The following is a 14,684-nucleotide window of genomic DNA, read 5'->3' on the forward strand; positions in this document are numbered from 1 at the left end:
ATGTGCCTGTTGGCCCTGAGGGGGGACACTAGCCAGGTGGCTATGTTTATATCATGGCCGTGAGGTGCCTCAGCCTCTAAACAACTCTGTTCACACTTTCTCTGGGAAAAAAGAGGGAGGATTGATTGGGAATAAAGGGCTCCAAGAAAGCCAGGTCGGTCAGAATTGGCTTCCTCAAGCCGGATACTTCGCAACCTTCCAATACATGCTACTGATCAAGAATTCAGAGTCGTTTTATGGACCGAGAACTATCACCACCCAAGCAAAGCTGCTCCAGCAGACCCCCCCGGCTGGGAGAAGTCACTTGTCAGGTTGTGGGAGGGTGTGGCCTTGGTGGAATCCACTTGGCAGTCAGCCAGCTTGAATGAAAGGTGTGAATTATCAATCTTCATGGTTCATAGCTGCATGTGTAACCCCCACGCTCAGAATGGGTTGACCCAGGTAGGGTGGAGACTCAAAGCAGCCAGGAGGCTTGCAGCAGACCCCATGTAGTTGGGAGGAGACCAGGCTACCAGACTGACCTTGCTTTGCATATAATTCTTAACACCTTTGTTAAGGTAACTGTACATTATTGTTGGGAACTAATAAAGGTAGTTGCCTGCTTTGCTCATGTTGTAAAATGTTGGAGCTTATTGTTTCAGGGTTTTTGTCTGCTTGTAATGGGTGAGAGTTCTCCTTCTGGAACCTTTCATCGCAGTTGGATCCTGTTCATCAAGCCCTTGGAGTCTTCAGGAGCCAATCCACTGGCAAAGAAGAATTGGACTTGGCAGAATCGGTAGACTGTAAATATAAGGACTTGAAAATGCAACCTGAACAGGACCTTGAAATGTGATGTTAAATGTTGATGTTATATGTTATGTGTTAAGAAAGTAAATCATTTTGTTTTAAAAATTTTGTTGTTGCAAACTCATTCCAGGTTCTGCCCCACAGAACCCACAGTTAGAGGTTACACATGCACCCTTCTGCTCTCCTGTTCATTCCCATCCACCCTCCATTTTAGATACCCTTTCCACAATCTTCCTCTGTAGTAACATCCATTTGAGGCACTTTCTCCAAATAGTTTTAATTTTTAAGGAATTTGCAGGCACCAGACTAGTGATAGGACGATCTAAGAAGTAAAATTTACAAGAACGTACAACCAGTTCTCTCTGTCTCTCTCTCTCACACACACACAGGCATCACCAGACAATCCACACATCGCAATTAATAAAAAAACTTGCCCATATGCCAGTCCCACAGTCACCCCAGCTCTCACTCTTATGGGTGAGGGAATAGTGGGTAGACAAATTTCAGGGCCAAGATATTACTGTTTGGCACTAGTATCAACTCTATGCCCAACAGAACTCAGTTCCACCAGACAGGGGCCAGGGCCAAAAAGACGCTGGCTCTGGTAGAACTCAACCGGATATTCCTGGGGCCAGGGACCACCAGCAGCTTGCTGTCAGAAGATCAGAGGGTCAGTTGGCCAGCAGGGGGGGAAACAGTGCCAAAATGGGGTGGGGAGAAGTCAGCAGCACCTGGAGGTGAAAAATCCTCAGTTTTGATCTGGTAATGCTACATATAGAGACAAGACACAACAACCCCCAAACACATGGGCCCTCTTGGTATTTGTTTTAAATGTCCGGCTTCTTCTCCAGGGCAAATGTAACATCTAGTTAACCTTGAGCATGAGTGAGGGGAAACAGTCATTCTCTACACCTGATAGAGGTCTTGGGGAAAGGGATGTCAGATGCAATGGTAGAAAGAGAATTCTACCCACCCTTTCTGTTCTCATCATTCCACCACCTGGATTAAACAGGAAGTATAACCAAAGGTGGGAGTCAAATAATTTAACAACTGGTTCCAGTGGTGGATTCAAATAATTTAACAACTGGTTCCAGTGGTGGATTCAAATAATTTAACAACTGGTTGTTTACAAGCACCATTTTAACAACCGTTTGTGCCGAAGTGGTGTGAACCGGCTGAATCCCACCGCTGAATAACTCTCTGGTACTTCCTGTTTTCCCTCATTCAGATAAAACCCAACAGGAACCTTAGTTTTCTTTCCACTATGTGTAATTGGGATCCAGCTATCGTCGAATACAACCAAGGGAAACCCCTCACTCTCACTCTGAATCTCAGGGTACTTCATCATCAGCCTGTAAGAGTGTAGCCCCAACACATTGGGCAGCAGTCGATGTTGTCTCCTCGCGTACAAAGCAATCTCTCGGTAAATAAATCTTTTCACAACAGCATTTAGGCTCTTTCTACATGGAAAAAGCCATTGCTCTGGTTCTTGGTCTTCTCCTGGGGAAGGAAGGAAGACATGATTTAAGCTAGATCAGGGGTCTTCAAACTATGGCCCTCCAGATGTTCATGGACTACAATTCCCATCAGCCCCTGCCAGCATGGCCAAGTGGTAGGACTCTTGGGAATTGTAGTCTATGTACATCTGGAGGGCCATAGTTTGAAGACCCCTGAGCTAGATGAATAGAATACCTAGCAAAATAAAAACCAAGAGCCCCCGGAGAATGTCACGCTGATGGGTGTCAAGGGGAGGCTTTCTAGTTGACTTAGAGGTATTCCCAGAATTCTGTATCTGCTTAAAATAACATATTGCTGCTGCTCTTGAAATATACGTAACAAGGAAAATTCATCACTGACTGTTTCAAACTGTGTTACCTCTTTCTGTTGAATTAGAAAAGCATCAAGAAAGCTTCTCTGGTCATTCTCATCCAGTACTTTGAGATGTTCTATGAAGGTGGCTCGTAATCAGCATGCGTGACTTTCCTCTGGGTGAGCAATGATAGTCTTTATGTAGCAATCAAAAGAAAGCCTAGAGCGGGAAACATAGGCACAGCTAAAAAGAATAAATACACCCAGAATGGAAAACATTAAGAAAAACCCAAACCCTACTGCTGAAGCAGAAATCTCAAAATTTGTTTTGAAAATCTTCCATGACTCAGTACCACCTAAATCCTCACTGGTGGGATTCAATTAATTTAACAACCAGTTCCGGTGGTGGAATTCAAATAATTTAACAGCTGGTTCTGCCAAAGTGGTGCAAACCTGCTGAATCCCACCACTGCTCCCAGTGGATGCTAAGCATCACAGTGATTCAGGTTGACAGGCTGTTCAACCACTGGGACGTTAGGGGATGGGGACATGTGTTGGCTGGCAGCATTGCATGCCCTCTGACATCACTTCCAGGCAAAACCAGAAGTGACATCATCATGTGTGCGACACCAACATTTAAAAAAAATTATCCCGCCATAGTTTTGAGCAACAGCCAGCATCAAGAGTTGCCCAGTGACCTGAAAACCATGAAAGTTGCAGAGTTTGAAAGGATTGTTCCATTTCTTTTCATGAACATCTCAAATAAGTAGCAAAGACTTGAGTGCTGTGAATTGTTAAAGGCATGGATAAACTCCAGGTGCTGCCTGTACTGGGATTTCACCCATTTTGAAACCACATTTTAATAGGATTACCAGGACTGAGCTTAATTTCCTAGGAGCTCTTTGATGTCTCTACATGGAGCATGCGGGGTCAGAATCTTTAAATGTTGGATCTTCATATTCCAATCGCTTGCCAAGCTAATATGGACACTATGAATATTGAAGCAGCACCATTCACAACTGTAGTTGTCTCAAAAGGTTTCCCTACGGAAAAAAAAAAGTAAAATGAAAGCAATATGACATGGAATGAGTGCCCCAATGATTATCTTTTGTTCTCTCTTGATTTTGTGCGCTCAATAGCAGTTTTCGGGAATTGGAATTCATTCCTTCATTCACGGGTAGAATTTATCAGCCATTCCATGGGTACACAGAAGGAGGTGTAGTTTGCAGAGGGGAAATTCTGGACTGGATCATGTCAGAAGATGATGCAAGTATTTTTTTGTGCCTCCTAAATGAAAGGATAAAAGTTCCAGCTCACCATTAAAGGATTCCAACTTCTGCAGTAGGAAACTGCACTCCTCGACAATTCTGTCTTCTATGTATCTTTTGCCCATTCCGTGGAAGTCTCAGAATCGTGCTTTATCGCGAAACTCACAGAGATCACTCTTCTAGACTCCCACCATTGGAAAAAATGATGCCTGGATGAAACACGACAAAAGTTCTACGTCAGCATGCATGACCATGACAACTGAATAATGAAGTGCCCTCTGTAATCATGGATAATGTGTTTAGTGCCATGGTGTCCAAGAATGTATATAACTTACGTAGCTATAGGGGAGTGGAGAAAAATTTGTCACCAAGCTTACTCAGCTGTTTCTCATGACTATATATGTGTGTCGCTTTGTGCCAATGGCACCCATTTGCCTTAATCGAAGAAATTTGGGGGATGAACCCAGAAGGACTGTCAGAAGGCAACTCAAATCTGCCTCTGGTGATACCAGAGTTTGGAGCTACATTTGGTCCATTAAATGTTGATCAAAATAGGATGCAGAAGAGCACCTGGTTCCTCACTGTTGGGACCACTGAAGACCTATCATCCTGACCATAGAAGTTAAAACACTTACCTACCGTTGGGGAAATTGTAGGAATGGGGGCAGGGGAGATAAAAGTTGCCTGTTTTCTTCTGAACTGTTTTAAACAAAGAGGAAAAGCTGTATAGACACACAGGCGATCAATAAATGTTTACCAGCTGAAACTGTTTGCTCCTGTGAACGGGACCAGCTCCTAGCCCCTTCTACTGAAGAATGGACTGCATTTCTTGCACTCCATTAGCACCACCAAGAGCTCGCAGAATTAGAATGGCATCTGAGATACGCAGGAAGATACAAACAGAGGTGGTTTGCCATTGCCTGCCTCTTTGTGATGGGACTGGACTGCCTTGGTGGTCTCTGATCCAAATGATACCCAACCCGGACTTGGCTTATCTTCTGAGATCTGACAAGGTCATGCTAGCCTCTGTTACTAAAATAAATAAATGAATAAGGCATACAGTGTATAACTGGTATAATGCAAATCACAAGCGCCACCATACCCAGGCTGCTAAATATGTACCAGCTCAGGGCTCTTTTGAAAACATCTAATTAATAAAAGCTCAGGTGTAAACTGTGAGACAAAGTGCAAAAACACACAGATCCCCAAAACATATATACAACTCCGTGCGCATGCATGCATTCTCACACACACACACACACACACACACACTCACTCACTCACTCACACACACACACACACACACACACACACACAAACACTCACTCACTCACTCACTCACTCACTCACTCACTCACTCACTCACTCACTCACTCACTCACTCACTCACTCACTCCAGGCACAATGAGATCCTTGCAGTCTGCGGACTTGTTGCCGGCAAGCATCTCCCAATCAGTCGGCATCTAAGAACACAGCCGTTCAAAACAATTCTGAACGCATCCCACAGCAAGACATGTTTTTGGAATTCTCCCTCAGTGTTGTTGTTGTTGTTGTTGTTATTGTTATTGTTATTTATAAACCGCCCTCCCCCAAAGGGCTCATACATTTCTTGCCATCTGATTTCAGGGTTGGGTCCTACTCACTTGTTCCTGATGCTGGCTATAGATCATATCCAGTCCACTGTGGAAGCAGCACTACAAAACGCATGGCTTCATCAGCAGGATGCATTCGTGGTTGTGTGCTCAGATGCCAACTGATCGGGAGATGCCTGCTGCCAACTAACCAGCAGAGTGTGAGGATTTCTGACACCAGGGAAACCAGTTACTGTGAGATCTTAACCACTTTAGGCCGACATACCAAGAGACTCTTCAGGCCCTCAAATGGGTGGGAGGGATTATGCTTACAGTCAGCTCAGCTGATTCTGGGAGGAGCGTTTCCTTTCCACTTTAAAACTTGATATGGAGAGAATTCTTCAAATGACTTTTTGCAGCTGCTTTTTAAAACTTTTCCACCTGCTGTTTCTGTGTCCTCAACTCCTTGAGGCTGTTCTTTGCCCCCAGAATTGGAGGTTCATGCTCGTATCCAAGCGCCTTCAGTCAGCCTAGCTCCTTAGACTGGGAAATTCCGCTCTGCGTATCTTTTGGAATAACTTTGGTTGGGATTTTGCAAGCGTCTGTCACGATTCAGTTATAAAAGGGTTAACCGTTTGTATGTAAACAAGATGCTGCAACAAATGTTAACGACCTGGTCTAGTGGTTAGTTATTGGTCAGTCAGATAGCCATTGCTTCCATGTTAGTGAGCACGTACATCAGAAGTTATAAAGTTAACTCTGTTTCTGTATTTGAGCACGATACAAGGATGCATGACACCAGATAGGTAGCAAGATGTAACCAAGTGTCCAGTAATGTAGATGTGCAACAGGAAATAAAGGATTTCTTATTTTATCTTCATGTAACCCTCCCTTTATAGTTCGTAAACTCATTCACAAAAAGCAACTGAGAATCTCTCTCTGAGGCCCTTTCCGCACGGGTGGAATATGGCGGCCTGGGGACTGCAAAAACGCCGTCCCCAGGCCACCATTCGCCGCCCAACCGGCGCGAAGCCGGTGTTTCCAAACCACGCTCCCCCAACGTGGTTTTTTGGAAACGCCGGCTTGGAGCCGCTGCTGTGCAAATGGCAGTGGCTTCCAAGCACCTTCCCCCCACCCCATCTTGAAGCTGACTGGTCACATTCATGTTCTTCAGGCGTCGCCGGTGGCTGGGGACACGCCCCCCTTTGCCCTGTGACCCTGGGCTGACCCGCCGCTAGATGCTGAGGGTGGGCATGTCCCCTGGCTCCTCAAGCGACATGCCGGAGGGGTCAGCTGGACTGGTGAAAGTCAAAGCCTCTGGATGACGGCAAGCAGCTCATAGGCCATCATCCTGGCTTGCCCTGGGACCGGCCCATGGTGGGTCCTAGCTGCCATCGAGTCGGCGTGGAGTTACGCTGCCCAAGCTCCCTTCCGCCTCCGTGCAGAAGGGGCCTTATGTTCTACTCTGCTAATACATACATACATATATATACATATGCATACACACACACACACACCAACAACAACAACAACAACAACAACAACAACAACAACAACTTTTGGCACAGATTATCCGTGACTGTAAGTCCTACATCTGCAAGTAAGACATCTCTTTAGAAGGAATGACCTCACCATGGCCACTTCGTTGGTCATCAAAGATTGGGACGCTGGGCCGGTCCGCAAAGGCATCTGCCTGGTTCACCAACGCCTCCTTCACAGTCTCGTAGCCTGCCAGAACTACCATTTTCTGCCATCCCAGTTGGATGCGGTAGACCGGGCCGTACTGTTTCGAGAACTGAAAAGCAATCAAAGAGAACAAGGAACTTCCTTCCAGTTGATAGGAATATTATAATGTTTTAAGCCATTGGGGAAATATATTTAATCGCACCATTGATATTAGAAGTAATGATAGAAGATGCTGTTAGCTAAAGAAGCTTGGGGGGAGGGGGGAATTTCTGCATTTTCCAGTAATGTCTGAAAAGGACACTGGAATGTGAAAAACAGACAGGCAGGGTCCCTCAGCAGATATCAGAAGTTGGCAAAAGCACACAAAACATTTGATAAAGGTGGAATAGAAACTTGGTTGATACAGCAACCAAAATCTTTGAACAGGGCAAGGTGACATAAAGAGTATGCCCAAATATAGAAATGCAAGGTGGGTTCAAGGTACAGAAATCAAATGGTAATGAAGTGACCAACCTGTACAGGGAACTGGGTGGGCTGTTTTGTGTCGTATAAATTATGTTACACAGGCACCCAGCCCTTTGAGACTCCTCCCTGACTCACAGGAGAGGAGGTAACTCCTAAACTGCAGCCCTTTGACTATAAATGGGTCAGATCAAGTAGAGCTGGGTGGCTTCAGTTTAGAAATTTCTAAGCGTAATGATTTGAAGAGGACTTGACCTAGGCGCATAGACTGCCACACGGTGGTTGGTGAAGGCCCAGCAAAGACTGTACTTTTTAAGGAAACAACAACTGAATGGAAAACTCCTGCGTCCCTTTTTTTTACCGCTGTGCTTATAGAGAGTGTCTTAAACCTACTGCATCTGTGTATGGTTCTCCAGTTGCACAGTGGCAGATAGGGAAAGAAGCGCTGCAAAGGAGTGATCACTACTGCACAGAGGGGATTATCGGCTGACCTCTCCCCTCCTTGGAAGAACTCTATAAATTCCTGAAGCCTAAAGAAAGCTCCAAAAAATATTCTTGAGGAGACCCGTCATCTAACCTGCACACTCTCTTTTTTTGAACTGTTGCCATCCGACGAAGACGAGTACAGGTCTATCAAAGAAACTAGGGACAAAGAGGCTTAGAGACAGCTTCCTACTCTAGTGAGCTGGTGGGCTATGCTAAACTCTCCATGGGCTTCAAGTTGATGTGTTTGGCTGTGTAGGGATGGGTGGAGGAAGGGGAAAGTGAGGATGGGGTATGAGTCTGAAATTGTGTGCATCGAGGAATGCTGCTGTAAATTTCGTTGTGCGTGCACAATGACAGTAAATGCTTATGCTTATGCTTATGGAACTGGTTTATTTTAACCTGGCAGGCAGAGCTTTGCTCTGTGCTTATCACAGTTATCCAGGCCTGGATTTAAAGGGAGAATCTGGGGTCCCCAGTTAAAACAACATTGGAAGTGATTATGTTTTGGGGTGGATTCTCCCCCACCCTGAAACAACATCACTTTAAACTGGGGACCTCAGATTCTCCCTTTAAATCCATGCCGAAGGGGGTGGATGTAAAAGGAGAATCTGGGGAAATTTGGGGGGTGCCTGTCAGGGGTGCAATTGTTAAGATAGCAAATTTTCAGAGTATCTTTAGAAGAGTATCTTTAGAAGACAATCCTAATGATATCACCATGGTTTGGTGAGGTTTGGTTGATGGGATCCAAAGTTATGGACCCTCAAATGTGAAGCCCCCATCTCCTATTAGCTCCCATTGGAAACAATGGAGGATGGGCCATTTGACTACCCATGTTCCCATTGCAGATACGCCCCACCCTTAGTCAGAGTTCTCTCAGAACTCTCTCAGCTCCACCTTCCTCAAAAGGGGTCTGTCGTGGGGAGAAGAAGGGGGAGGAGCTTGAAGGCCCCTTTGAGTTCCCTTACAGGAGAGAAAGGAGGGGAATAAATAAATCCAAACTCTTCTTCTGGAAACATTGGCTGTGACTTGTGGGCAGTTTCTACCTCCAATTTCCTTCTCTGTTGCCACTTGGCTTGCAGGACATTGGTGGCAAAAAAAGCACAGTGAACAAGAAAGTTACCTGTAACATGGTGCTATATGGCCTCTTCAGATCCATTTGGTGAAGGTTTCCAATCAGTGGTAAAGTCTTTAGTCCTGGTGGAAGCCTGTGGCTACTCCCGTTCCACGAATGGCTCATTTTCCAAAGGAATGCAAGAGTTAGGTCAAGGAGGATCAAGATTGGTAGCCATGAATCGACTTCTCCTCCATAAATCTGTCCAAGCGCCTTTTAAAGCTAGGACCTACAGGTGTAGCCATTTTGTTTCCCACACTGTTCCATGTTTCCATCACGGTACTAGAAGAGGTTGTCTGGTGGTTTAGAATGAAGTATCACTAATACACCAATAATATGTAACTCTCTCCTTTTTAGCTGAGTCAGTGGAAGTCCTGAACTGTTGTCTGGAGTGAGAAAAGGACAGGCAGAGAATAGCCACATAAACCTATAGCAACCATTTTACTAATGTAAAATAAAAAGTAGGGAAGCAAAGGCAAAGCGTGGTGTAGTGATTAAGAGCTGGTGGATTCCAGTCTGGAGAATTGAGTTTGATTTCTCACTCTTCCACCTGAGTGGCAGAAGCTTACCTGGTGAACCGGATGTGTTTGCGCACTCCTACATACCTGCTAGGTGACCGTGGGCTAGTCACAGTTCTGTCGGAGCTCTCTCAGCCCCACCCCTCTCACAGGGTGTTTATTGGGAGGGGAAGGGAAAGGAGATTGTAAGCCCCTTTGAGTCTCCTTACATGAGAGAAAGGGGGGTATAAATCCAAACTCCTCCTCCTCCTCTTTGGTCAAGTGTTGGAGAGTTCATTTTATTGTGACTAATACCGATAACACCTTCAATATGCGTGAGTTGATAACCCTCATTATAAGTACCTGACACTATGACAATAATCTATATATATAAAAAGCTAACGGTGATTTTGTTAGTCACTAACGCCGAAATCCATCCGGAGCCTAGTGCACCCAAAAGGTCCTTAATTAAAGGCAAGGGATATTTCTTTGATGCCAGCATTCAACCCCTACAGTCAGTACACAAACGCAAAGAGCCATCCTTTTTCTTGACAAACAGGACAGGGGCAGCATAGGTATTCCTAGTCGCCCTCCGTATGAAACCGCGAGCCAGATTTTTATCCAAAAATGCGCTTAATTCAGTTTCCATTATAGACGAAATTTATAGACTTTGGGAGGCCCAGATTTTATCAATGCGGAAGTGAGAGCGATGTCTTGCTGAATAGAATGCAAATTCTTTTGCATTTCCCTCTTTTTCTGTCCATGCATCTCCTAATCCCAGATTTTCTGTCAAATTAAAGAAGGTAATTGGTAGTTTATTATCTCTACTTTGCGTTCTCTGATTCCTCCTTGTCCTATTGTTAGGAATCTTATCCAGTATAGGTTCTACTAGAAGTCTCCTAGTATTATCCAGCCTCTTTCAGATATTGTTGCCAACTGTTCTGTTAATTTCCCAAAAATATACTTTTATTTTCATTTGGCGCATATTACTAGAATTATTAGAATTATTACTTTTTATTTCTAAGAAGAATCTCCACCCCTATATATCTTCTTTCTTTGTCTGAGATCACCTCTTTCGGTGGTAAAGTGTTTTTTACATATAAACCCACCCCTCTTTTCTTTCTTTTAAATCCTGGATGGAATAACTTACCCAGTCTTGTGTAATCAATATAGTGCTCTTCCCCTTTCTTTATGTGGGTCTCCTGCAAACAAATGATTGCACCATTTTCTTTGTTTAAATATTGGAAAATTCTTTTCCATTTTCCTTCCGAATTTAAACCATTAACATTTAAACTTACAATCTTACGTGACATAATGGGTTACCTTTTTGTTTACTCTTATTGTCCGAAGTATTTCTGTGGGGTCCCAACTTTTATCATAAAATCCTGGGCACACTGCATATTGATTATGTTGATTCTTTTTTCTTCATATTTGAAGGTAACCCCTTCTGGTACCAACCAGTGATAAATCTTAACAAAGATCTTAACAAAGAAGTCAATTCATTACAGTGCTTTCTTTTTCTTCTTATTGCAATTGGGACTTCTTTCAATATTACCAGCTCCTTTCCACCTATTTGAAGTTTATTGGCTGACTGTGCTTTTAGGGCCATATCTCTGCTGCAGAGATGGGATCCAGCAGGTTCTCACAGGTTCCCGAGAGTAGGTTACTAATTATTTGTGTGTGCCGAGAGGAGGTTACTAATTGGTGATTTTGCCACGTGATTTTTGCCTTAGTTACGCCCCTCCTCCACTCCTCAGCAGTAGCATGCAGAACTTGAAGCAGTCTAGAAGGAGGTGCACCAGTGTGCGTGGAATTCGTTTCCCGCCCAAGGACCCGCACAGTGGCTGCGTCCTTGCCACAACCCTGTCCAGGAATGCCCGGCCACGCCCCCGTCATGCCCCACCCAGTCCCATTGGCGCTACGCCACTGCTTGAATCCCACCACCATGGGAACCTGTTACTAAAATTTTTGGATCCCACCACTGCTCTGCTGTATTTACGCAGGAACTATATGATTACTTCTCTTGGTAGTCTTTCTTGAGCTGCTTTTGAGTTTATTCTGTATACCTGGTCTATTTCTTTTTTTGCTTCCTGTGGGTCCATTTTCCAAATTGGAGCCAGCAGCTTTGCCACCCAGCAGATCTCTGATCCCTTGCTCTGGGATTCCCATGAATCTCAGGTGGTTCTCTTTCATTTTAAATTGCAGGATTACTGGGTTGTCATTTTGTAGATTAATTTGGCACTGAAGCACTTCTACTTTCCCTTCCACTTCTTTAATCTGGTTTGCATTTTCTTTCAACGAATCACTTATCTGGTTCAGGGATTCCTCCAAATTTTTTTTATTTGGCTTACCTCTTTTTTTATTTCCATTAGCTGATTTTTAGTGTCTTTTTGATAACCTAGGAGCAGCTCTAACATTTGTTCTGTTTTGTTACTTACTTCTTTTTGTTTTTTCAGGTGTTGCCAGTTCTATAGATGTTTGGGTCTTCATTGGTTTTTACCATCTGGTCAGCAGTTGAACCCCAAGAAATCGCTAAACTAATAAAGAGACTGAAACCCGGCAAAGCTGCAGGACCTGACGAAATACCGGCTGAATTTTTTAGAAAACATCCAGAATGGTGGGAACATCCCCTGGCCACACTCTTCACCTTAATCAATCATTTCGGTGTCCTGCCCGACCTTTGGATTACCTTCATAATTATCCCAATATTTAAGAAAGGAGACCCTACTCTGCCAGAGAATTACCATCCAATTAGCCTCCTATCAATTATTGGCAAATTATATGCTCACCATCTGGAGTCTAAATTATTAGACTAGATGGCCGCAAGACATATTCTTGGCCCTGAACAGGCTGGGTTTAGAAAAAGTCGATCTACAACTGACCACTGTATAATCTTGGACTTCCTAGCCAAAAAGTATACAGTGGGTGATAGAAGAGATCTCTTTGTGGCCTTTCTGGATCTCAAAGGTGCCTTTGATTTTATATCAAAGACCCTGCAATGGGAGAAATTGACCCATTTGGAAATAGATCCTAGATCTATTCCTAGATCTATTCCAAAACATCTTGCCAGATAAAACTTAACACAAATGGCAACCTATCAGCAAAAATTCCCATCACGAATGGCGTCAAACAAGGTTGCATACTAGCACCTCACCTATTTAACCTCTTCTTAAGCGATTTGCCCAGTACCATCAACACAGTCAATGGTCACCCACCCATGTTTGGGAATCACCCAACTCCGCTCCTTTTATATGCCGATGACACCGCCATTCTTTCCATACAAGAACTGGTCTAATCAGATACCTACAAACCTTCAACCAGTATTGCCAACAAAACACACTCTCAATTAATTTTGAAAAGTCTAAAATCATGAAATTCTCTAAAAACAGATTATCCCACACATGGAAACTTGGCAGAGCCTATTTGGAACAGGTGAAATCCTTCAAATATCTGGGCCTAAACTTTCAATCTAATCTTAAATGGACTACCCACCGGAAGAAAGCTACTGCACAAGCAAAATGCACTGCTGCTGGAATCCAAAAAAATTTCATTCTAAAGGGGAACCAGTATGTCCCTGCTGCCACACAGATTTTTCGGGCTAAAGCTGTTCCACAATTACTCTATGGTATTCCAGTTTGGATAAATTCCTTCCACAAAGATATTAAACAGGTACAAGGCAACTTTCTTAGACAAATTCTTGGCATTCCCAAATGTGTCAGCTATACGACTCTTTGTGCTGAAACTGGCCAACAATTACTTGAGTCCAAAGGACGGCTACTTGCAATCCGATATTGGTTGAAAATTCATTTCAACTCTAATGAAGATAACCTTATTTCATTTCTGCTCAAGGACTCAAAATTTTCAAATTGGTCCAAACTCATTTACAACAAAATAGCCAAAATTGGAATTGCACTGGACACCCTGCAAATGTGTGATGAAAAATACATTTACCAAACAATCAAACGAAGACTGATAGATCATGATAGGTATCTACTACACCTTCACAAACCTAGAACATGCTCTCCAGGAACATTCGGAATAACTCCCCCGGTAGACGCAAGTGTAAAATATCTGACTACACTAAACAATCCAATGCATCGCAGAGCATTCTCCCTAGCAAGATTAAACGTCTTCCCCTCTGCAGTCACCCTAGGGAGATTTTCACAAACTCCATACTCTGTTCGACTGTGTTCTTGTGATGCTAATGAACCGGATACACTCATCCATATTATTCTTCACTGCCCCCTACATGAAGAAGTCCAAACACTTGCCCTCAGACAATTACTTGAAAATCAGAATGGTCTTTTGGACAAGGATCATGTGAAGCTGTTGCTGATGGACAGGATGGAAACAATAACCTCTACGGTGGCTTATTTTTTATCTACCATAATGGCCGACAGATCCTGCTACACTTATTCCAACATCAAGCTAAAGACTCAAGATGCTCCCTTGTAAACAAACTTTTAACCCACACATGCATTTTTTAAAATATTCCCTTTATATTATTTGTAAAATGCCATTAAAGGTTTGATACTGAACATTTTTTTTCATGCTGGCACTTCCCTTCCTTGTGGTCATCATCATTATTCTTTCAGGTAAGTTTCTTCACTTGTTTGTCTATTTCCGGGCCGTTTCCCCGTTCTTCAGCTCTGTTCCATTTATTTCAAATCTGGCAAGATTTTCCAGGTATTTGCTCCATTTTAAGCTCTCACGGGATTTTACTGTCTCTGTTTGAGGTTTAAGAACATAAGAACTAGCCTGCTGGATCAGACCAGAGTCCATCTAGTCCAGCACTTTGCTACTCGCAGTGGCCCACCACGTGCCTTTGGGAGCTCATGTGCAGGAGGTGAAGGCAACAGCCTTCTGCTGCTGCTGCTCCTGAGCACCTGGTCTGCTAAGGCATTTGCAATCTGAGATCAAGGAGGATCAAGATTGGTAGCCATACATCGACTTCTCCTCCATAAATCTGTCCAAGCCCTTTTTAAAGCTATCCAGGTTAGTGGTCATC

The 14,684-nt window shown here is 43.7% G+C and overlaps 2 protein-coding genes across 2 annotated transcripts in view; both read right to left on the reverse strand.

Annotated features, from left to right (window-relative positions):
• LOC125436267 (cytochrome P450 2K6-like) overlaps positions 1-9,315 on the reverse strand; it is a 34,755-nt gene extending 25,440 nt beyond the window's left edge. Inside the window, exons 1-4 of the mRNA XM_048503132.1 lie at positions 9,189-9,315; positions 7,027-7,229; positions 6,482-6,516; positions 3,913-3,999 (exon numbers count right to left, since the gene is read on the reverse strand). Of these exons, the coding sequence (XP_048359089.1) occupies positions 3,913-3,999; positions 6,482-6,516; positions 7,027-7,229; positions 9,189-9,305 (442 nt within the window). The 5' untranslated portion in view covers positions 9,306-9,315. The remainder of the gene's footprint in view (positions 1-3,912; positions 4,000-6,481; positions 6,517-7,026; positions 7,230-9,188) is intronic.
• LOC125436226 (cytochrome P450 2K6-like) overlaps positions 1-14,684 on the reverse strand; it is a 154,231-nt gene that overhangs the window by 78,775 nt on the left and 60,772 nt on the right. The gene's annotated exons all lie outside the window — the stretch shown is intronic.

Source organism: Sphaerodactylus townsendi, linkage group LG01 (assembly GCF_021028975.2).
Source record: "Sphaerodactylus townsendi isolate TG3544 linkage group LG01, MPM_Stown_v2.3, whole genome shotgun sequence".
Taxonomy (NCBI): Eukaryota; Metazoa; Chordata; class Lepidosauria; order Squamata; family Sphaerodactylidae; genus Sphaerodactylus; species Sphaerodactylus townsendi.